Source organism: Herpailurus yagouaroundi, unplaced genomic scaffold (assembly GCF_014898765.1).
Source record: "Herpailurus yagouaroundi ecotype Mexico unplaced genomic scaffold, PumYag 180, whole genome shotgun sequence".
Lineage (NCBI taxonomy): Eukaryota > Metazoa > Chordata > Mammalia > Carnivora > Felidae > Herpailurus > Herpailurus yagouaroundi.
The window spans coordinates 2,367,777-2,390,665 of NW_024412411.1; the positions used below are offsets into that span (position 1 = coordinate 2,367,777).

A 22,889-nucleotide genomic window follows, 5' to 3' on the forward strand; every position below is an offset into this window, starting at 1 on the left:
AAGCATCCCCGTGGATGGGGAGCTTCAGCAGAGATAGGTCAGAACAGAAGTGGGCCCTGTGGCTTCATACTCTGGGGAAGGTTTTACTCTCCCTGGGGTCCTGGCCCCAGCTCCCTCACCTCCACTACCCTCCAGTGCAGCACACCTGGATGCTCCTTGCCATGAGGCCCTGAGCTGCCCACTCAGCCCTAATCTACCTCTTCCCCCTTAACTCCCCGCACCTGACTGGGGGCGGGAGGGGGTGTGACTCAGTGGGATAAAGGTAGCTGCTATATTTGAATGATTACATAAGCCAGGAGGGAGGCAACTGCACTGTGACTCCATCCAGGTTGGTAGACAAGCTGAGGCTGGGCCCGGGAGGCAGGGTCTCCTCCCTCCATCACATAGCTCCAGCCTGGACTTGGACAGGACTCTACAAGGACCTGGGATTTGTGAACATGCGTTACTAGACTGCGAGGCAGGTCTTCCCTAGGGTTAACCACACTAGGAAGGCTCTGGTCCCTCTCCACCTTCTTAGAAAAATAACCCCCTGGCTTCTAGAAACCCTAAGGCCAAACTTAGACTAAGCCCGAGATCCTCCCCATGGACTCTCTCCAGAAGGAAAGACAGAACTGAAAACACAGTTTGTCAGTGATTTTGAAAAAGAGTGCCTGCTGGGGAGGGCACCAGGCATGAAGCTGGGGCTCACCAGCACCATCTGGGAAGGACCTGTGTTTCTTCTCAGCCACACCACTTATTAGTCACCTGACATTGTCAAGTCCATGCCTTGGTTTCTTCACCTATAAAATGAGAACAAGAGGTATCTTCCTCATGGTGTTTGTTGTAAGGATTAAATGAGAAAACACTTGTAAAGCCTCGGCCCAGGAGGCTGTGGGTGCTTCACGGTGGCTCAACATTCTCATTTGCATCATTATCATTGCCAATACTAAGAACGGGCTAGAGACCTCCCGGGGGGAGGGCCGGACCCCAGGTTGGAATGACCCCTTTGCCCCAGTGACCACTGACCTGGGTGGAAGGTGGGAGACCAGAGAACTGATGTCTGAGAGTCAGGAGCCTAGCCAGACTTGCTGGGTTCCCCTAAGCAAGCCCCTGACCTCTGGCCCTCAGTCAGTAAAAGACCCTCAGGTCTCCAGCTCTGGAGCTCATGCTTGCATGAGAATCCTCCCTGCCCCCGCCATGTCCCACCATGGGGATTAGTGACTTGTGGCATTGGAAGCTGGGGTGCAAGTACGGATGGTCAGGATGGGGGTACCCTGGCCTGGTATGAGCTGGGGATGGGCACTAAAACAAGGCCCATCTCCTCAGGGCCTGTTGGCAGTTCCTAGGGGATCACAGGGGGGCCCTAGGAGAAGGAAGGCTGTGCCCACCCAGGCTGTGTTGCCATGACGCTAGTCTCCATGGTGCCAGGCACACAGTTCTCCCCTCACCCAGGAGGAGGGGCTGAAAGTGACAGGATACGAGGCAGCTCAGGTCCCTGGGTCCCCTAGGCCTATCCCTGTCTCCGTAAGCTCCCCCCCCACACACAAGGTCCCCATCCTGAGCCCCTCAGGAGGGAGGGCAGGGAGGAAGCACAATTTCTACCTCAGAGGGCCAAGAGTGACAAGAAAGGACTCAGAATGACTGAGGTGCAGGAAGACACAGACAGGAGCATAGAGAAGTGGCAGAGGGAAGGACAGAGAAGCTGAGGAGAGACGGAGGGAAAAGCGGGCAGTGGGGAAGAAGGGGTGGGAGGGAGGGAGGATGCTATAGTTACGGAGGCGGATGTGCCTCCCAGGCTGACAAGTGGTGGGAGGGCCATCCAGCCCATCTCTTTGGTCTCAGTGTTTTGAGGTGGGTGGTGTTGGGAAGAGAGTGGAGGAGGGGGAGCAGGGGAGGGGCAGTTTTCCTAGAGAGCTCTGTGGTGGGGGCGTTTAGACACGTGCCATGCATGTGTCTGTGTGCGCGCACGTGCGGGCGTGTGTGCATCTGGAAGTGCAGGCTGAGGTGTGCAGGCACGTGTGTATAGGGCATGAGTGTGTGTGTGGCATGTGTATGCCTGTGCCACTGTGTCTCCAGGGTGATAAATACAGCAGTAGGAGCTGTAACCAGGGCAAAGAAAGTGCGGAAATTTCCACAAGCTGAAAGTGGCATGGGAGAGGGGACACACTAGGGCTGGACCATCTTGGGCTGACCAGGGGACCTTGCTCTGATAGCTCTTCCCCAGGCCAGTCCCTAGATGGGTGCAAGTGACCTGGGCACGTGAACACACATTCTAAGTACACACAGTATAGCAAGATGGAAGAACAGTCCAGAAGAGCTTCCTGAAAGAAGTGTCACATTGGAGGAGAGGCTGGGAGGTTCATGTTAGCTGTACTTATTATGTGTGTGTATGTGAGACAGACAGACGTTTCCCAGGTGCGAGCCTGGGATCACTTAGGCCACAGAGCTAGCTAAAGGACTAGGAGCTATTCCTTTTTCTGGCTGGGGAAGACCCTGAGGACTCCATTTGTCTGGAAAATGTAGTTGTATTTCAGAGGCAAGAAAGGCAAAATCCCCAATAGCAGAGGCACTGGGGACAGGCCCTGGGGCACTCAGCTGCAACCACACAGGCTGCTTACTGCAGGCTCACATCACCTTGCCTCTGGTTCATGCCATTCCCTCTTCTGAAGACACCTTTCCCTCTTAACTCCACCCACAGAAATATGCTGGTCTTTTTAGCCTCACCCCCTCTGTGGAGTCTTTCCTGATCAATACACCTACCGGAAGGGCTTCTTCCTTCCCCCACAGCATTTACTCATCTGCTCCCCCTCATGGTTCAGTAAAGCACTGCACACAGTAGGTGTTCAAGAAGTGCTTGTTGAAGTAAAATATATCGGACCTAGGGGTGCCTGGGCGACTCAGCTGGTTGGGCATCACACTTTGGCTCAGGTCATGGTCTCGTGGTTTGTGAGTTGAAGCCCTGAATCGGGCTCTGGGCTGACAGCTCGGAGCCTGGAGCTTGCTTCAGATTCTGTGTCTCCTTCTCTCTCTGCCCCCCGTCCCCGCCCCCCGCCCCCTGCCCCTGCCCTTCTCTCTCAAAAATAAATAAACGTATAAAAAAAATTTAAAAAAAAAAATATATATATATATATATCGGGCCTGAAGACTCTGGATGCTAGGTCTCCCCAGACATGTTTGAGAAGGGGATTATCAGGGGACAGTGTTAGGTACTTCACACTTACTAGCTCATTTAATCCTCCCATTAGTAGCTACTATTAATATCTCCAAAGCAGATGAGAACAGTGAGGATCAGAGACCTCAGGAACTCAGCCAAAGCTCCAGAGCTTATAGATGGGAGTGTCGGCATCTGCCCAGCTGGCATCCACACCCATGCTTTTCCAAAACAGCAAGCTGTGGGCAGGGGGCTCAGGAGCCACCAGAGCTTGAGGCCAGAAGAGAAGGCCTTAGCTCCAGGTCCCCCCGCCCCCAAGATCTGGGGGAAGCAGGGAGGAGGCAGGGCTCCTTCCCAGTCCCATTGATTTCCTGCAGAGCCTGGGGATCTCCTGAGGTCCAGAGGCCCTCGAAGGCTGCTGAACACTTTTCAGGGTGGGCAAGTTGAACAGGAAGGAGATGGCATCCCATATCCCATCCCATCTCCCAGCCCTTCCCCCGTTCTGTCCCTACTCTCCATCCACAAAGCCCTCACCACCCAGGCTGACTTGCCACAGCCTTCTCTCCCAGGGCTCACTGTGGTCCCCTGCAATCAGACCCACTTGCGTCACCCAGTCCTCTTCTCCCAGCATCTCAACCCACCCTCACGCCAACTTGCACCCCTCCCAACCATGTGTACCTGGCAAGGCTTCCACTTTTCAGGCCCAGCTTTGGGGAACCTCAAAGAAAGCCTCCTCCCTCTCCAAGAGTTGCTCCCTACTTTTCAGCAGGTCCAGCTCTGGGCTCCTCACACATCTACCCTCCACACCCCCACCCCCACCCCCAGCCCAACCTCAAATAATATGTGAAAAAACCACTCAAGGTCCCAAGAAGCCCCATTTCTAGGAATCCTTGTGGCCACAACCAGCAGAGCCTCCTGGCATAACCCACCCATCACACTGCTGTCATTGCCACAATGCATTAAAGTTCAGGCCTGAAGGCTCCTGTTGGGATGCTATCCCTGATCCCAAGGGTTAGCACTTTAAGCTATCATTAACTCCTGACAGTACAGATCCCCTTCCCCATGGGACACACCAAGTGGAGAGAGCAGAGTTGGACATGCCAAGTGGAGAGAGCAGAGCTGAAGTCAGGAGGGGTGTGGAAGAGGGAGACACCCCTCTCCCCTACAAAGTGGGATAGTAGAAATGGACCCCAGCCCTGATTCAGGAGAGTTATGGGCCCTCGGGCAAGTTGGCTCACTTCTCTGAGCCTTTCCTCCTCTGCCAGGAGGAGACAGTGCATAGAGCACAGGTGCTGACCCACAGTGGGTACTTGGAAAAGAGCTATTCTCTCCTCCTGGCTCCTAGATCTTGGGAGTCCAAAGCACTGTGCTGCCTTCCAGAATATCACTAGTCTTGGGGTTAAAGGCAGGGCCAGGTTCCACCCCACACTCCAAGAGAGCAAGGTCTGGGTCAGCACCGCCACACTGGGGCCCCCAGAACCTGTCCTGGGACCTCCAGAACGTGTCCTGGGACCAGCCACATTGAGCTATCCACGGCTGCCCCCTGGTGGCCCAATTCAGTCACTGCAGTCAGTCCCTGAGCCTGTCAGTGACACTGGCAGCCTAGCACGGGGCACTTCTAAGTCTCACCCACCCTCTCTCTGCACCTCAGAACTAGCTGGTCAGTCTGAAGTCAGATCCTGGGAAGAATTCCAGCCCGTGAGCACTTGGACAACAGTCTTGGCCTAGCTGCAGGCAGGCAGAATGGTCATTCAATCTGTCAGCCTGGCCTGGAGCAGCCCGGTTAGGGCAGGATAAGAGTGGGAGACTCCAGGGGCTTAGCCCCAGCCTGTGAAACTGACCAGAAAACCCATTCCAGTCTGGCATCCACCTCCCCTTCTCAAGAGACAGGAACAAGGAACCTGGAATCCAGGACCCCAAGACCCCATCCATATACACAGGCCTCCCCAGGGCTGGATCACATGAATCAGAGATCATATGACCCATATCCACCCTGTTTGCCCAGCCCCACTGGCTGAAGCTAAGGCTGGGAGGTCAGCCTGTCTGCCTGCCGGGCCCCTGGAGAGAGGCCGTTAATGAGGCTCCAGGCAGAGGCAGGAATGTGGTGTCTGGCACCTTCCCAGAGAGTCCCAAATAGGTCTCTGAACAGCTCGTTATCTCCCCCACTTGCCAGGGCCTTGTCTTCCTGGAGGAGACAACCAGGCAGTGCCCAGTGAGGACAGCTTCCTGGTGCAAGGCAGGGCCCTCCTCCGGAGGGACATGCACAGGGATAAAGGGACACTTCTTCTTCCTAATAAAGCTCCTGTGACTTTGTGACCTCGTGTTTCAGAGGGGCTGGTGAGGGGCTGCCCTGGGTCATTCACATGCCACACCCAGGCCCCGGCCCAGACTCTAGACTACAGCAGGGAAAGGGGCTCGGTCCAGCTGGGGTCTGTCCTGGCCAGGGTCAGGACTGGTATTCTCCACCCTGACTGCACAGGCATGCACTGGGGTGGCATGGAGCTGGGCCGGGGCTCTGCCTGGGGCAGGAGGGAGTGGCTAAACAGCTCAGAGCCTGGAAAGAACAGGGCCCACGCCCCCCCCCCCCCCCCCCCACTTCAGGGTACTAGGCACTCACCTCTGGGCCTCCTGAACTCCTGTCCCCTCCTACACTGGAACACCTGAAACCCCCAACCAATCACAGGCTTCAGCACCGTAGGATAAAATATACAGATATATTTATATTATCAAAAGGCCCCCAAAGTGGGGAAGGGGCACCAGGCGGCCTGGGCCCTCCCAGTCAGCCTAGACCAGAGGAGGCTCCTCAAGTCCCCCAGCCCCAGTTCTAGGCTATAGAGAAACTTACCCAAGAGCTCCCTCCCTATCCCAGCTGAGTGTTCCTTTAGAGCATCCACTTTTTGCTGTTCTGGAGTTTGTGACAAGAGGGTGGGCTCCCTTCCAGCGGGGGCCCCAGGGCTTCGAGCCTCTGCAAGGATGGTGGTCCTCCAGAGTTTCTGAATGATGCACATCCCATCTCTCCAACCCCTCAAACTCAGGGTGGGTGACCCTGGAGGGGGGAGCAGGCCAGGCCAGGAGAAGCACCCAGACAACAGATGAGGGGTCCTCCTCAGGCAGACCCTGCTGCCCCCCACTTCCTGGCCAGGGAACCCCATGTTGCAACCAGGATGTGGGATGTGGGGTGTGGCTTCCTCATGCATCCCCTGCTGGTTCACACCAGGCACGCAGGGCACGAGGGTGTCTGAACAGGAAGGCTTCAGGGCAGCAGAATCTCAGAGCCAGGGGCTGGCTTCTGCGCTCAGACGTTGCGGAGGAGCTGTGGGAAGGTACAGAAGCCCAGATTCCATAAGCACTTTGTGAAGGTTCACAGGGACCAGCGGCCCTGCTGAAGCTTCTGCAGCTGCTCTGTAGTGCTGGCTTGGGAGTGCTCAGGTCAGCCGGGGTCCCCAGGGCCAGGTAGAGAGGGGGCTCCTGAGAGCTACATGAACCAAAAGAGCCCGTCAGGACTGCTAGGAGGCTGGAGGGAGGGGGCCAGGGGGCAATCGGGTGAGTCAGGTGGGAAGCGGGCAGCAGCCAGGTCCCAGGGCTCTGCCCATAGGGATGGAAAACTACTCACAGAAAGGGGGTCCGCAGCAAAGGCGGCCACACTCCTTCGCATTTCGTTCTCACTGCCGCGCAGAGGGATCAATGAAACACTGCCCAGCCGGACCTCAGGCACTGCCCGGGATACACGGGAGGGCTCCGAGGGCCACACCAGGCCGTCATGCTGGGGAGCAGGGGAAGAGGAGGACACTCAGCTCACCCAGACACTCAGCTCCAGATCCACCCACCCTTCCCAGAAACGCCTCCAGCTATGATCTGAGGTGACCCTCTCAGCTTTGATCCCAGTCGATATGAGAAGCAGCTGTTAGGAGAACATGACTGTATCCCTGGCAGAACCCAGCCAGTTATGTTACTCAACAACCCCCACCTCCAGGTCCACAAACAAACTGCTCCAAGAATGCAGCACCAAGAAAACAGTTCTAGAGGAACATGTGTGTGCTTTCTTTCACCAGGAACCAACAAAACTATAGAATCTGCCTGTTTCTCTTTAGGCTTGACTACCAGGAAGCTCGGGGCTAAAAGAACTCAGCCCACAGCCCTGGCACCGTTCTGTCAGCCTTTTCCCTAAACAATTCTGAGCTCTGGTTTAGAATCTGTGGCTTAAGTCCAACCCCTCCCACTCCCAACCCCTCACCCCAGCCCTGCTCTGGCTCCAAGCCCCTCCTAGCCTGTTCCCACCTGGCCCACTTCGGCAGCCACCTCACTCCTTCAGCCTGTCCTCCCCTGCACGCTACATCTAGAATGAGCCCTCTCAGACGCAAACTTGCACACCGCTTTCTTGCTTAAAACTCTCCCTGAAAACTGCTGACTAGGTCAAGTTCAGCTCCCTTTGGCATGGCCTTCAAGGCTCTTTCAGATCTGGCTCCTGAATCCCTTTCCAGTGTCAACTTCTGGTACTCCTGGCTTCTCTTTACACCCCACTGGGCAATCTGTGGTTCTGTTGCCATGCCTTTCAATAAACTGTTCCTTCTGCCTAGAAGCCTCCCCGACCTGCCCCCGCCCCCCAACCTCCAACCGCCTTTGCTTGATGAAGGCTTCCTCATCCTCAGACTCAGCTCCTATGACACCCCCTCCCTGCTGCCTTCCCTCCACACCCACCACCTCCAGCGGGTAGGGTCCCTGGGCTTTTCTCTATCTCCATACACTGACCACATTGGGCTATTTAACAGGCAACTTCAAGGTCTGTTTTCCTTTCTACATGGGGAGTGCCTGAGGGCAGGGGTCTGCACTCTGTCTCTAGCATGCCTGGCTTGGGGTTGCACCAAAGTGGACTCTAGGGAGGGTTTGCTGAGTGAAGAAAAGAATTAAAAGCAACTCAAAATCTCCTTGATGCAATTGATGCCCTATGTAGTGAAGAAGCAAACATACCCATTCTCCATAATGGAAGCCTCACGGGACCCCACCCTGAGCTGGTACCTGCACAAAGAGGAAGGTGGCAAACCACTCCCGGAGCTCCATCTGTGTCTCACAGCAGAGGTACCTGCGGGGCGGGGCAGGGCACGGATCTGGACACTGCCAAGGCTGAGCAGCCTGCCTGGCTCTCCAGGCAGGGTGCATATATGGACAATAAAGGGACCCAACCAAAGGGAACATGCAACCATCTCTCCCAACCTGGGGTCTCAGGCCAGGGCCCTTACTCACCACTGCTGCTTCTCATGTTTCTCTGTCTCGTGCACCACTGTGAAGCCCCAGCTGCAGAGGAGGGGCAGATGGAGTCACTTGCCAGCCCACAGAGGCCTCCCAGCCCAGGTGCCCGGGACGGAGCCCAGAAGCCTGGGCCAGAGCCGAGGGGCACAGTTCAGGGCCTTCTTGCAAGCACGGCACATTCTGGCCACAGCCTCTTCCTCTCACAGCTCACACCAGCCTCCCAGGCCCTTGGCTCCCTATACCCATGCCACCCCACCCAGGCCTGCCCTAGTCTCTGAGAGACAGCTAGGCACAGCCAGCAGATGAGAGGAGAAAGTCAGAAAACCAAGTCTGGTGGCTGTAATTAACAACAATAATAGTGGCTATGCATCACTTTTCCACTTAAAAGCATACTACAACCACCCTTGGAAACAGGTGCACCATTATTTTCCACATTCTACACATGTGGGAAGTGAGGCACAGGAAGATCCCTGAGATAGTCAGTGACAGGATTTCAATCAAGGCCAGTGGTTCTCAAACATGAGCAAACTTCAGCGTCGCCTAAATGGCTTGTTACCATACAGACTGCGGGCCCCACCCCCTAGGATCCGTGACTCAGCAGGTCTGGGGTGGGACCAAGATGTGGGCTGCTAACATGTTTCCAGGTAATGCTGAGGCTGCTGGTCTGGGAGACCACACCTTCAGAACCATGGTATCAACCCCTGTCAAGTTCAAAGCCCCCACTGTGCTGCAACCCCACCCCACCCCCACCCCAATCTGTTCTGAGCTCTCCCAGGCCCCAGCCCCAGCTAACCAGGTGGGTGGCCGGAGTTTCTTCTTCACTCCCAGGTAGACTTTGAGACTCCTGACGGGCCACTCCTTCTCAGGCCGGTGACTCTGGGGTGGGGGCAGGCAGAGGGATGACACTTCAGTCGGTCAGGGCGGGAATTGGGGTGACTGGGTACCTCCCTCCTCCCTCTTCCCACCCCCCATTTGCATCCCAGCACAGGGAACCTCCTGACAAAGCCCTTCCTGTTCACAATCCAGCCCAACTAACCTCCCCACTCCCCCCAGGTTTCTCTCCCTGCAGCAGCATCAGACAGTCAACCCTCAGTCCCCGAGGCAGCCGTTCCAGCAGGACCAGGGAGTGATTCTCAGTCCCTTCCTGCTGCCCTACAAACTGGAGAACTGACTTGTAGCATCAGCTGAATCAGTTTGTCTATGGAGGGAGAAGTCTGCACCTCGCCCTCTGGCACCAAACTGAATGAGCGTGTATGATCTGAGAGCCTTGGTTGGCTGCTTGGGTCTGTTTGTCTCCGGTTATAGATTCCTCGCCCCTCTCCACCCCACGGAGGCTCCAGGGTTGACCGTGTGAACAGAAGACCTGTGGGGTCAGCAATTACTAGCTCTTTGGTTCCACGAGGGGAAGGCTAATGACTCAAGCTGAAGCAGAACTGCTGTTTGGTAGACCAAAGGAAGAACTTTCCAGTGGTCTAGGTCAGGAAGCAAGAGACCGATGTACTGGGGAGGGGCACCAGATCACTGACATGCTCACCTCTGGCCCCCACCTCTGCATATGGGTCTGGGGTTGGAAGGAACAGGCTGGCTCCGAGACAGAGGTATGGGAGCAATGACCCCCAAGGTAAAGGCTAATTGGAAGTCAAGCTAATGAGCCTTCCTTCTGCTCTGGGAGCCACCTGCTCGAAGCCCTACCCCCACCAGGCTCCCGGCACCAGTAGGGCACCAGGATGGATGGTAGGGGAGGGGGACTCACTTACAACCAAAACTGGGGGTCAAAGTTTGAGCCACCTCCACCCTGTGCCCACCATTGCTATTAGCCACCCCCAGGCATGGCTCCTCAGCAGGAACAAAAAGAAGGGACTAAGGGATGGCCAGGGAGATGGAAAGTTTCAGGGATTGGTAGACTCCCTGTGAGGCTGCAAAAGGATGGGCTGCCTAGATAAGTGGAGACTTGGGTGCTGTCACAGGGAATGTGGTTTAAGAGGGCTTACTAGAGACCTTTTACCTTGCTTTTGCCCTGATCCTCCCTGAGGACCAAGTGCCCAAGGGGGCCTGGAAGAAACTGGGCTGTGGACAGGGAGGAAACCGGGCAGTGGGGTCGGAAACCAGGCTGTAAATAAGGGGTGGGCAAATACAAGAAAGAAACCTCCAAGCCAGCAGGAAAGAAGCAAGGCTGAGAGTGCTGAAGAAGTCAGACTGCAGGGTGGAAGGAACCAGGTAGTGGAGATGGAAAGACTTGAGACAGAGGTTGCAAAAGAAGTTAGGCTGTAAACATGAAAACAGCAGGCTCTGGGCACAACAGAAGAAAGGATGTGGGGAAAACCCATGTTGCAAGTATGGAAGGCAGCAGGCTGAGGGAATGGAAAGCAGGCTGAGGGCTCGGAGGAAGTTGAGCTGTGGGTGCCAGGGAGGGAGAACTAGAAGCAAGGAGTAGATGAGTTGACAGTGGAAGGAACAGGCTCGTGGGTGTGACAGAAACAACGGTTCCAGTCAGGGCGTGGAGAGAATTGTGGGAATCAAGGAATTCAAACCAGGCTGTGGCTCCCTGAAAATTCGAAAAAACAATCCTCAGGCCTCCACTCCCTCAGGCTCTGGTGTGTGTGGTGTATGCGCAGCACATGTGTGACAGGAGTATGGCTGAGACAGGAAGGTTGAGGGGGAGATTTGGAGAGCGAGGGGTACATCAGACAACGCAGGACTTCGTTTCTAATCAAAGAGCTCATGTTTCCAGCATTGCTGAGGTATGAGGTCACTGGAAAGAATAAAATTCACCCCTTGATGCTCAAAGACCTCTGCTGGAGCCAAGACTGTTCTAGAATGTGCCTTTCCCAGGTGCTTCAAGGTCTTTAACAATGGAAGATGCCCAGGCCTTGGCCTGGGTATTCGCATATCCTGAATTGTTGGGTGTTGCCCCAATTTCAAATATTCTGTTCTGTTCCTCCATAAAATAGCAAATGCTGGAATTACCAACACCTCAGTAGCCAAACCACACCCTCCTGGGGCTTCTGTCAGGGCAGAGGTGTGGCTGCCATTCAGAGAGCAGCACTGATCAGCTCCGCCAAAGAGTCCCTGTTTTCTGTACTTCAAGGAATAAAGAGCTCGAGCTCTGATGGGGCTACCTAGAGATGGCCTTAGGCAAGGCACTCGAAGCCTGTTTTCTCACCTGTGAAATGGGGATAATACCCCTCCTCCGGAGGACGCTAGTGGGAGGACATGTCCTAGTATGTGGAGGGCCGGGCACCAAACCTGGCTCACTTAAACATTAGATCTTTTTCCTTTCTCTAGTTCTCGTGCCATTTCCCCTCCATGCTAAGGGATTAGCAGCTGCTTTTTCAGGTGCCTCAGCCACCCTCCTTCCTCTCTGCCCACAATGATGGTCTTGCTCCGCTCCAAGTACCATCATAAGGAGGGCATCAGGGAAATAACATCCCAGAACCAAGGGAGACTGAGTGGAGGGGTGAACAGGCCCAGAAGTAAGTAATCATAGAGGGAGGCAAAAGAGAGGAGGCATTGCCTATGAGGATCTGTAGGAGCCCAGGCTGTATTAGTAGAGGTATAATGTGCAAAGAGAGGGAGGTGAGGATCCTGGTCTATCTGCTCTGCTCCCTCCATGACAGCTAGGCCTGCCCAGTGTCCTCAGGAGAGGCAAGGGACAGGAAGGGCTGGAATCACTGGTGGGAATAGCTATGGGAGATCCGGTTAGACCCTTGGATTGGAAATACATTTCCGCTGCCCATTACTACAGCGCATCTATGCTCTGTGGCCCCTAAGGTATCGCTGGAACCCACAGGGGCATCACAGGTGGCAGGTTCTCAGCTGAACTTGAGCAAGGGCCTTCTCCCGGCAAAACTATCCCTCTAGGGATAGGGCAGTCCCAAGGGAGGAGTGGATAAGCTCCCCTCTCCCAGAAGTGTGCATGTAAGGGTTGGCAACCAGCCAGGGAGGCTGAGCGGGAACTCGTACCACAGGTGAACTATACCACAGGCCCATTTAGTCTCACCCCAGCATTTTAGGATCAGGGTAGTAGCATGGGCATTCTGATAGTCTTGAAACTCTCTCCATGGTTGGGACAAGGATGGCTCCAGGGGTGGCAGGAGATGAGGGTCAGAGCTCTAATTCAAACCTAGGGGTCTCTGATACTGGCTCCACAGCCTCCACACCTAGTCTTTTGGAAAACTGTAAAGCATCACACTGATGGGGGCTCAACCTTCTTGGGAAAAGGACTCTGGGGCATGGGTGGGGATGAAGGACAGGAGCCCAGGACACAAGCCCAAAGACGGGAGCCAGTGCTGATAGGCAAGAGGGCAGGGAACCATGCCTGAAGGTAGCGAAGAGCTCTGGCTGTGTCCCCACGCTCCCGCCAGGCTCACTTGGCCCCCAGGTGGTGTAAGGCAGCTAGCAGTTGGCCCACAGCTACTCACGGTCTCAGGGGCCCCGCTCCATGGCCTCTGGCTCTGTTTGATAGAGGATCAGAGTTATGGAAGAAGGAGGTCCGGGTCCACAGCCAGGACAGTGTGTGTGGTGGTGCATGGCGGGATGTGGCAGGTATGTGCAGAAGATGTTGGGGGCAGGGTGCCAAGACCTGGGAGGCTGCCTGGCATGTGGACAGAGTGGGCATGGAGGAGGTACAATCTGTGAAGTGACAAGATGTGCATGGGCCACGACGGGGGCTGTCACCACATAGCATGTTCTTGTGGGTGCCGTGACAAGGCACAGGCACAGGTGAGACAGCATGAGTCTGACGTGATGGCACCAGAGACTAGCGCCTAGTGGGGCTACAGGGCACAGAAGAGCGGCCACCGAGGGCCACAGCAGAAGATTCCTGAGAGTCTATAGCTTTCCTCCACCACTGTGCCACCCCAAGACCCCGCGATGGGGTTGCTCCCACTGGTAGACACTGGCGAATGTTTGTGAATGGGTGTGTGAGCACACTTGGGTACAGACGCTCATTGCAGGGCACGACCCCCTGGGGTCACTTACCCGGACCTCCTTGTAGAGCCGAAGGCAGCTGCTGTTGAGGATGAAGTATCGGTCGTGAAAGCCACCTGAGGGCAGGCCCAGGCCCAGGAGGCTACGGTCCTCACGGAACTTCATCATGCCGTGCTTGGTGTCGCCTACGTGGCTGGCTGGGGGAAGACCGGAGTGGGCGTGGGCTGCACCAACCCCCTGCCCATGGATACAGACACCCAGGGGTGCATCCCAGGATGAAGGAAACTGCCCCAGCCTGCCCCAGCCACCAAAGAGGCCTGCCCACATGGCACTTTCTGCCCGAGCTGCTCCTGCCTGGGCTTCAGATGGAGGGACCCACCAGCCTGCCCAGCCCTGTAGGCGCCACCCACCCAGGCACACCACCTACCCAGGTACAGCAGCATGGCCTCCATGGACTGGTACTTCTTCACCACCAGGTAGCTGTCTGTGCCCAGCCCGTGCAGGATGGGCAGCACCTTCTCCGCAAAGTGCAGGGGGCGCTCTGGGGGGAGGTCACACCCGCTGTTACTGAGGGACCGAGGGCTGGCACACCCACATATCACCTACACGTCCGTGAGCACCACTCCCGCCACCTACCAGCGCCACAACACATCACCATCAGGACTACCCTTTCCATGCTCGAGCTGCAGGTCTGACACAACTGGCTGGGACCAAAGCTGTTCCAACCGAAGCCAGTGATCTTTCCCGTGTCCTCGTTGGGGAAAACACCACCTGCCGAGCCATTCAAGCCAGAAACACAGCTTCCTCCCCCCTTCCCTCCATATGTTAAATCTCTTTACTTCTGTCCATCATTGTTACCACGCTGGCCCCTGTTACCATCTGTCCTTGGACTAATACTGTGGCCTTCCGAGGGGTCTCCTGCACGTGCTCTCATTCCCCTCCTCACCTCTCCCTACCCGGCGGCAAGTAGCAACCTCTCCAAACTCCCAGTCACTAGCCCTTCAGGGGCCTTGCATTGTTGTCGGGCTGGGTGGCCGCCTCTGCCTCTGTCTTCAGTCCCACCCCATGACACAGCCCCCTCACTGCCCTTATCTCTAGCTCCTCAAAAGGGTGATGTCCATGGTCACCACAGGGCCTCTGCCTGTGCCGCTCCCACTGCCTGGAGACACTTTTCTCCCCCTTCACCAAGCAACTCCTACTCTTCACCTCCTAGTGTAGGGACTCTGTAGCCAGAGACCCCGTTACAAGCTCTAGGCAGTTATCACAGCCTCAGTTGTATGTTTATTGCTGAGGCCACAGGATTAATGTCTATTCCATGCGAGACTAACTCCCATGAAGCGGAGGGGCTGTGTGTCTGGCACTCAACAAATAACAGTAAAACAAATGGACAGATACACCCTCATTGTCCACTGCCATTAAGACCACCCTTCATCCTAAAATGCCTTTATCACTGTCTTTACCACCAAGGTTCCCTCACAACACCGTCACAACCACCCTTACAAACACCACCCCACCCCACCCTGCCTGACCCCTCTTGCACGGTCATCACCACCTACTGCCCCCTTCACCATCAATCCCATTATCAAATTCAGCATCGCCACCCTCGCAAGAACACCATTCTCACTGACACTGAGAAAGCACCGTCACAGTTGATACCATCAACCTCCTTCCCATCAGCCACATTATAGCCATCACCTCAACTCCCCCCGGCCCCCCACCATGCCACCACCACCATCATGGAGGTGACAGTGTGGAAGCAGCATCTATCATCCAAGACTCCCTTGACCACCACTGTTGCCACGCTGTGGGGTAGGGGAGGACAGACTGGGGCAGCAGCTCAGACAAGTACAGGCCACACCATACCCTGCACAAATCCTGGTGGCCACCTACCTGCCTCCTCCCTCTCATTGACCTCAAAGCAGGTCCAGTAGTCCCTCTCCCTGATGCCCACATTCCTGCGATCCAGGATCTCTAGGGTGAGCTCCTCAGCTGTCATGGCTGCTGGGATCTGCAGTGGCCAAGGAGGAAGAGGTCAGCCTACCCTGTTCCTGCCCCTGCTCTCCCACAACCTTGCTGTGATCCAGGGGCCGAGCCCACCCTTCGGGTCCTGGGATGCTAGAAGGGTGTCTCTAAGTGGTCCCGATGACCACTGTCTGGGGAGGAGGCAAAGAGACAGGCCCTGGCACCAGCCAGACACAGGTTCCAAACCAGGGCTCCCCTTGGGATAGAAGCCCTGCTCCCCTGGTCACCTGAGCCTGTGCCTGGCCCAGCCTGACTTCTCTGCTCCTCTGGCTCCTAGGTCCCTAGCTCTCACCTTGATATGCTGCTCGGTTTCCGCCTTCTTCTCCTCCAGGTACACTGTGCAGATGAAGTCACCGGCATGCTGTGAAAAGACAGGGCTCAGCTAGAGGCGGGGAAAGTGGGTGCAGGCAGCTATCCCGAGCACCCTACCCCAGGCCCAGTCTTTCACCTGGGTCCCGCTGGCAGTGCCAGCCACACGCATCTTCACAATGGCAGTGATCTCTTCCCGCTGCTTCCTCAGCTCTTCCTCATCCACCTGGGAGGAGAAAGACACAGGAACAGATGATCACTGCCACCCAAGGGGCCCGTCCCTGCCCTCCAGTGCCCACTGGCGGGGGACGCACGCTAAACACCACCACATAGTGGCCGATGAGGTCTTCTACCACACGGCCAGCCTTGTAGTCCTGTCCATCTGTCTGGAAGAGCGTGGGTCCAAACACAATAGCCAGGTTGTGCGTGTTCATCTGGTTTGTGTCTGAGAAGCACTGGACGCTGGACAGGGGAAGACAGAGCCCTGAGTGAGAAGTCCAGCCCCGAACCTCCCCACTTCACCTTCCCAATTCCAGGCAGGTCCACAACTGACTCCTGGAGGGAGGCCAGGGAAAGTCCTGGTCAGAGTGAACCACCAGTTAAGGGGAGATGGGAATAGTCTTTCTGGCCATGCCATAGGTCCTGGGGAGGAACAGAGCTGGGAAGCTGGGAGATTTGGACAAGGTCCCCTGGGTCCCAGGTGAAACCACCTCTATTCTCCCACCCTGCAGGAAGTAAGTTGGGAGACAAAGGGTCCAAGATCAGGGCACATCAAAAGTCCACATTCAGTTCCCAGGCCTACCTGGTTCTGTGGGGAGGGCAGTCAGCCAGGAAGGAGTAGAAGAATCCTTTCCACCCCAACCCCCCAGAGCCATACAATAATAATGTTCCTCACCAGTACAGGTGGCTGATAAGGGCCTTCACTGTGGCTCGGTTGACTGGAGGCAGATGTGCCAAGAGCTCTCTGTATCTGGAGACTTTCTCCTCCTCGTCCTCAATCTCTGGGTGGGGGGAAATAGATCAGGTCAGGAGGCCCCCCATAACCACCTCCCCTGTCCCACCCTTCTGGCTGCTCTGCCTTTCCTCCTAGGTGAATAGCACTTCCTGTATAGAGTGACAAGGGAAGGAGAAGCAGAGGGAGTAAGGGAGACGGGGCATGCCTCATTGGATGGGAAGGGGAGGGGTGGGAATTTGGAGATAGGAGTGGACAAGTCAGCAGCACTAGCCTGGGTCTCAGGCTGGCAAGGACTACAGGGCCCACCTGAGGCCTCTAGCCAGGCTAGGCGCTGGGCGCGAGTGAAGAGACCATCGGGCAGGTCTCGCAGGAAGCGCTTGAGTGCTGAGGAGACATCGTCTACATGCTGCTCGCCCTCCTTGAGGCGCACAGACCGAGCGTCCTGCCGCAGACTCTCCAGCAGCCGCTGAGTCTTTGATGTCTGCCCACACTTGCGGTAGATGCCCTCAGAAGTCAGGCCTGCAGAGGGGGTGGCACTGAGCCGGGGGCGGGGCCTCGCAGCTAAGGTCAGAGGGATCCTGGGAAGGCGGGGTTTGGCCGGTGGTGCGGGAGACGCAAGAGGTCAGCCTCCCTGGGCGGGGTCTGTGTTACAGGGGCGGGGCTCACCACACTGCGTGATGTAGTCTATACAGCGGTAGACGATCACTGGGATATCTGAGTCTCCGAGTTGCTGCTCCGACAGCGTGTCCCCGGAGCTGGCCGCTGCTTTCTGGATGGCCCCCAGCCAGCCTGTGAAGTCCAGCCGCCGCTCCCCCTGGATGTACAGCGTCCTGGGTGTGGGGGGGATAGTCAGTCACTTGGGAGCCTACCCCTGCCCTACCCCTCCCAAGCCTGTCAGACAGACTGCCGCGGGCTTCTCAGAGCCCCCCAGGGAGGCCAGGGCTCACCTCCTTCGCTCCACCAGCACCAGCACCTGGTTCTCGCTGTCCCCTTGGACGGCTGTGGAGGGGCCGGTCGAGGTAAGGCCTTGTTCATGGTCCCCAACCGACTCCCTCCTGAGGTTCTCTGGGCACATACATCCCTGGGACCCACCCACCAATACATGGAGTCGCTGAGATACACCCCAAGGGCAGGAGAGGACATAAGAGGGCAGGCTGGCTCCTTCTGGCCAGGCCAGGGTAGAGTTCAGACTTCCAGGGAAGGGCTGGGGGCCTGGGAGCCCAGGATAGGGTGCCCTGGAAGTTGGGGGCCCAGGTCTAGGTCCACGCACAAAGCTCCTGCAGTTTCCGAAGTTGGAGCGGCTCCTCGCAGGGCCCCTCTGGGAAGACAGCACGGAGCTCGGAGCCAGTGAGGGAGAACCAGCCCTCCTGGGCTCGCTGTAGGCTCAGGCCAGCTTTGTAGGGTAGGCGCCCAAGCCGCTCAAAATCCCGGGCCAGCAGATCTTCAGCCAGGGGAGGTATGAACGCCTGATGGGGAGGCCAGAGGGGAGGTGGCCAAAGAGACCGCATCAGCCAACAGCAATGCCGGCCTCCCCCCTCCCCACCCCCACCCCTTGCCCCAGGCTCTTTGGCTTGTAGGCATATACCCATTTCCCACCTTGCTGCCTCCTCTCTTCCCCTGGGCAGGACCTAGCACAGTAAATAAACTCAGGTATCATGCCCCACTCATACGCACTCTTATGTTCCCTCCTCAGGAAAACGTTCCCAGACACCTTCAGGGATGCCCCTTTTCTGCCCTCTATTGCGGCACTGACCACAGTATTCTTGCTGTCAGGGACCCAGCTATCTCCCCCATCAGCAAAGGAGCTATTGAAGAGCCAGGACCAAGACTGGTTCATCTGGGTTCCCAGAGCTCAGAGGACTAACCGTCAAGGAGGCTCACAGATGACTGATCAGAGACCGAGTAAATAAGAGTCACAGGACCTCACAGCACAGGGGGACCCAGAGGGCACCTGGCTCTAATCCCCAGGACAGAGCTCTGCAGCCTCCCTGCCTCTTTGCTCCTGAACAAGATGCTCACTCTTCCTGGAGTCAGCACTATCTATCCTAATATGGCTGTTACACATTATTGTATTGAGCACCTGTGGAGTGCAAAGCTCACAGCCCTTCTTCCACATGGTTGAGACCGGTCTCTTGACGTCCCCCCTAGGGGGCTGCAGATGCTGACATATCTGGCCCTTGGCCCCAGAAGCCTGCCCTATGTCTGCTCCCTCCATTCATGAGGCAGGAGAGATGGGGTACACGGGATCAGCCGGGAGATCCCACCCCAGCCCCTGTCAGACTTCCCACACCTGTCCACTAACTCAGGCCCACCTTAGCAATGCACTTGACCCACTCACGAGCCAGCTCTGCACTCTCCAGACCAAACAGGTACAGCCGCTCTCCCTCCGTGTACACCTCAAAGGTGTGCTCAAAGCTGTAGACACACAGGTCAGGATTCAGGCCCACTCAACCCAGCCATGACCCACCCTGCCCAGCCTTGCCGCCATCCCCTGCCCCCTGCCCTTTCCCTGGCCCCATAAGAAGGGATGGGAAAGTCCTAAACTGGGGCCTCCGGAGACCCACAGGGTTTGCTCTGTGACCCTGGGAAGGTTCTGACCCTCTCTGGGCCTGTTTCCCTATCTCCTGAATGGGGGCTTGGATCCCACAGCAATAAGAGTCTGTGATTCTGCCCCAGGGATACTCACCCGTGGGTGTCAGGAGGGGGCACTGCCAGGCACACAATCTCACTGGCCCGAATCTCACCGTTGGGGGTCACTGCCCGCTCATTCTCATAGTAGCTCAGGACCCCGTCGCTAAGGACACACCAGCGTCGGCTGAACTCTGGGAAGAAGTTGGGCAGGGGAGCCATGAGGGAGCCCCTGCCCTCCCCTGAAAACCCCCTCTGTATCCTCCCTGGGCCCCGACTCCCACCTGACTCATGTCCTCTTCGTTCTAACTCACAAGCTTCCCCTGATTCCATCCTCCTCCCTGCAGCCTGCCGCCCCAGCCCAGCCCACGCCTCTCCCCTGAACCACTGCAGTGACTTCTTCATTGGTGCCTCGACTTGCTTCTTCCAAGATTCAAAAGTGATCTAAGTAAAACCAGACTCCGTCCTTCCCGTGCTCAGAACTTTGCCATGTTCCCCTTATTCTATACACCTCAGACTGGCATTCAAGGCCCTGCTGGGTCTGCCCCTACCCTCCTCTCCAACCACTTCTGGGCATATACCTCGCCCTTCCCACTTTTGCTCACCTTGTTTCCTCCACCCACACCCTCCATCCTTTAAGAACAGCCCATATGTCACAGAAAGTTTCCATGCCCACCCCATGCTCCCACCCTCCCCTGCCAGTGACACACATTGCTCTATGTTTCTTCCTATAATGGCACTGAGAAAACTGACAAGATCCCATAAAGGAACAGCAATGGGGATCTGGACCAGGAAAGGCAGGAGAAAGAACAGAATGTCAAGGCCACGCAGGCTTATATAGTTCGTAGCATTGAGCTTCACATTGGCTCAGAGCTTCCTGGCATCCAGGGCAAAAAGGATGACTCAAGCAGTTACATAAATGACATTATCAGGCAGAAGGAGGTAGACGAGGGGCAGTGCCCCAGGGGCAGTGAGGTGGTGAACAGCACAGAGTTCCAAAGAAATCTCTTTGGGTATTAGAGGGTGTCACAGAGGGGTGCTGAGGGACGCAGGGAGCAATGGTCTCAATAATGTTCCCAAAGCAGACACTGTCTCTTGTCCTATCTGTGAGGATATGCCATCTGCCCTCTGAGGGCAGTGTGTCCCAGAGTCTGCCCCCCAGGCTGGGGCCCTCCAGAAGCAGTGGCCCTGCCTCGGTCACTCTTCATCCTGTGATGTCTGTCAAGTGCCCACTGTGCTAGGAGCTGTTCTAGGTGCTGGGGCTACAGCGGTGGCCGAGAGGAGCTTATATTCCAGTGTGGCACAGAGAATCAATAGATACATCTATACGCAGACAAATTAACGTCAGATAAGTGGCATGAAGTTAGGGTAAAAGTAAATAGAGCATGCTAATTTGGGTAAAATGGTTATGGATGAAGTCTCTAAGGAGTAACATTTTTTTTTTAATGTTTGTTTATTTGAGGGAGAGAGAGTGAGAGAGCGCACGTGTGTGTGGGTGAACAGGGAAGAGGCAGAACGAGAGGGAAACAGAGGATCCGAAGTGGGCTCCATGCTGACAGCAGAGAGCCCAGTATGGGGCTCAAACTCATGAACTGTGAGACCGTGACCTGAGCCGAAGATGGACGCTTAACTGACTGAGTCACCCAGGCCTCCCTCTAAGGAGTAACATTTAAACAGAGACCTGACTCGGGGCACCTGGGTGGCTCAGTCAGTTAAACATCTGACTTCAGCTCAGGTCATGATCTCACGGTTGGCGAGTCCTAGCCCCTCATTGGGCTCACTGCTGTCAGCGTGGAGCCCCTGCTTTGGAATCTGTCTCCCTCTCTCTGCCCCTTCCACTCTTGCTCTCTCTCTCTCAAACATAAATAAACATTAAAACATTAAAAATAAAATAAAATAAACAGAGATCCGACTGAAGCGAGAGACTGATCGTGCAGATATTTTGGCGAAAATCATTTTGGGCAGGGGGCAGAGCAAATGTAAAGGCCCTGGTGGAAGTAAATATACATGTCTGAGAAACAGCAAGGAGGCCAGTAAAGCTGGAGCAGAGTGAGTGAGGGGAGAGGGGTCAGAAGTCACAGGGTGGGAGGGCTGACTGGCAGGTCCTTGTGGGATATGGGAAGGACTGCGGATTGTACTCAGAGCTGGGGAGCAAATGGAAGGCAGAGAGGACGAAGGGGAGGAGCTCTGAGCTTAGCTCTGTCTGGCTCTAACTATCAGAGGCCCAGCACCCAGCAGGCGCTCAATCAAGGCTTTTATAGCCTAAAGGCACTCTAGCAGTGACTTGCTCCGCAGTGCCAGGCCCCACTCCCACCCCTATTCGCCCATTTATTAAGCATCTACTATGTACTAGAGACCACATCCTGGAAGCCCTCTAGGGTGACTCTGCCAGAGTATACTTGGCACCCTCCTTGGTCACCAGTGCAGACAGCCCTGGCTTCTCTGGCCCGGCCACCATGCCAGAACACCATGGCAAGAACGGGGTCTGCCCAACACCCACCTTCCCGGGCACGGCGGTCCTGCAGCAGCTTGGCGGCAGAAGCAGTCTTGTAGAGGAAGCCACTGTGGCTCACGGTCGGCAAGACAACTGAGTAGTGCTTTTCCAGAGGCTTCGCTGAATCCAGCCGAGGCACCTCTTTAGGGAAGGTGTTGGGGGGGTGGGGTGTATGGTGAGGAACAGCTGCTCGTGCTCACCATCCCAGGGTGTCTCCCCTCACCCCTGCCTGGGTCGAGCATCCGAGCTTACATTCAAGCCACCAGTCCTCTATCACCTTCAGGGTCTCAGTGCCACATCCAGGGCTTTGCCCAAGTCATTCTCCACCTCCTCCCGCTTGTGCAAATTCCACCCTAGTTCCAAGGCCCAGCTCCAGTACCTTCCCTGCCAGGAAGCCCCCCAACTCCCCAGCCCAGCCTACCCCACTTTCTCTGTTGAGGCACAGGGCTAGCACACTAGAATGAGGGGTCTTGGCAAACTCACTAACAATCCCCAGAAGGAGGTCTGTCCCAGACAATGCAAAGCCTAAGGAAGCAGCCCGGCTCCAGTCCCGCTCCCAGCGGTCCCAAAGCTCAAGCCAGCTGGGTGGTCTCCTGTGCCTCCCTGGACACCTGGGCTTGCTCCAGCCCAGCACACCCCACCCACCCGTGGCCACGAGCCAAGCTCTGGCCTCTGAGCTCCACCCTCAGTCCTGGGATATGGCCCCAGAGGCCAGCCCCGGGCCATGACCGGCAGGGCTCACCCCCGCCATCCCCTCCTCACTCACCCGGAGAGTGATAGCCAAATGGGCCCCAACCCCAGTCTGTGACAGAGCCCCACCCAGACAAAGCAGCAGACAGGGCTGCCATTGTGGGCCACTCGCACATAGAGAAATGCAACCCCCACACAGCAACTCAGCTACTCTGTACACACACAAACTCCAAAGCCCTCGACACCCCCAGGTGTGAGGAAACACAGATCTGCAGCAGCTCAGAGATGCCCAGACGGTGGCAGGCAGAAGGCCCTGCTGCAGGTCTGGGCGGGACCCACAAATCCAGAAAGAGATGCAGAGACAGACACAAAGGGACACACGTACGAGGGGGAAGCCAGATGCACAAATGTACACTGACATGCAAACCCAAACAGACCCCAAGTCACACGCTGTTGTAGGGCCCCTCAAGGAGCTGCTATCACAG

General features: G+C 56.3%; 1 protein-coding gene across 1 annotated transcript in view; it reads right to left on the minus strand.

Moving 5' to 3' along the window:
- Window positions 1-5,825: 5,825 nt before the first annotated feature.
- The window catches only part of ARAP1 (ArfGAP with RhoGAP domain, ankyrin repeat and PH domain 1), a 51,853-nt gene continuing 34,789 nt past the window's right edge, over window positions 5,826-22,889 (minus strand). The window contains exons 13-32 of the mRNA XM_040489099.1: window positions 21,721-21,855; window positions 19,279-19,414; window positions 18,905-19,007; window positions 17,863-18,058; window positions 17,540-17,591; window positions 17,259-17,422; window positions 16,899-17,111; window positions 16,533-16,638; window positions 15,952-16,099; window positions 15,777-15,863; window positions 15,621-15,689; window positions 15,197-15,314; window positions 13,734-13,847; window positions 13,358-13,503; window positions 12,799-12,831; window positions 9,171-9,253; window positions 8,372-8,422; window positions 8,147-8,210; window positions 6,744-6,893; window positions 5,826-6,443 (exon numbers count right to left, since the gene is read on the minus strand). Coding sequence (XP_040345033.1) covers window positions 6,426-6,443; window positions 6,744-6,893; window positions 8,147-8,210; window positions 8,372-8,422; window positions 9,171-9,253; window positions 12,799-12,831; window positions 13,358-13,503; window positions 13,734-13,847; window positions 15,197-15,314; window positions 15,621-15,689; window positions 15,777-15,863; window positions 15,952-16,099; window positions 16,533-16,638; window positions 16,899-17,111; window positions 17,259-17,422; window positions 17,540-17,591; window positions 17,863-18,058; window positions 18,905-19,007; window positions 19,279-19,414; window positions 21,721-21,855 — 2,186 coding nt within the window. The 3' untranslated portion in view covers window positions 5,826-6,425. The remainder of the gene's footprint in view (window positions 6,444-6,743; window positions 6,894-8,146; window positions 8,211-8,371; window positions 8,423-9,170; window positions 9,254-12,798; window positions 12,832-13,357; window positions 13,504-13,733; window positions 13,848-15,196; window positions 15,315-15,620; window positions 15,690-15,776; window positions 15,864-15,951; window positions 16,100-16,532; window positions 16,639-16,898; window positions 17,112-17,258; window positions 17,423-17,539; window positions 17,592-17,862; window positions 18,059-18,904; window positions 19,008-19,278; window positions 19,415-21,720; window positions 21,856-22,889) is intronic.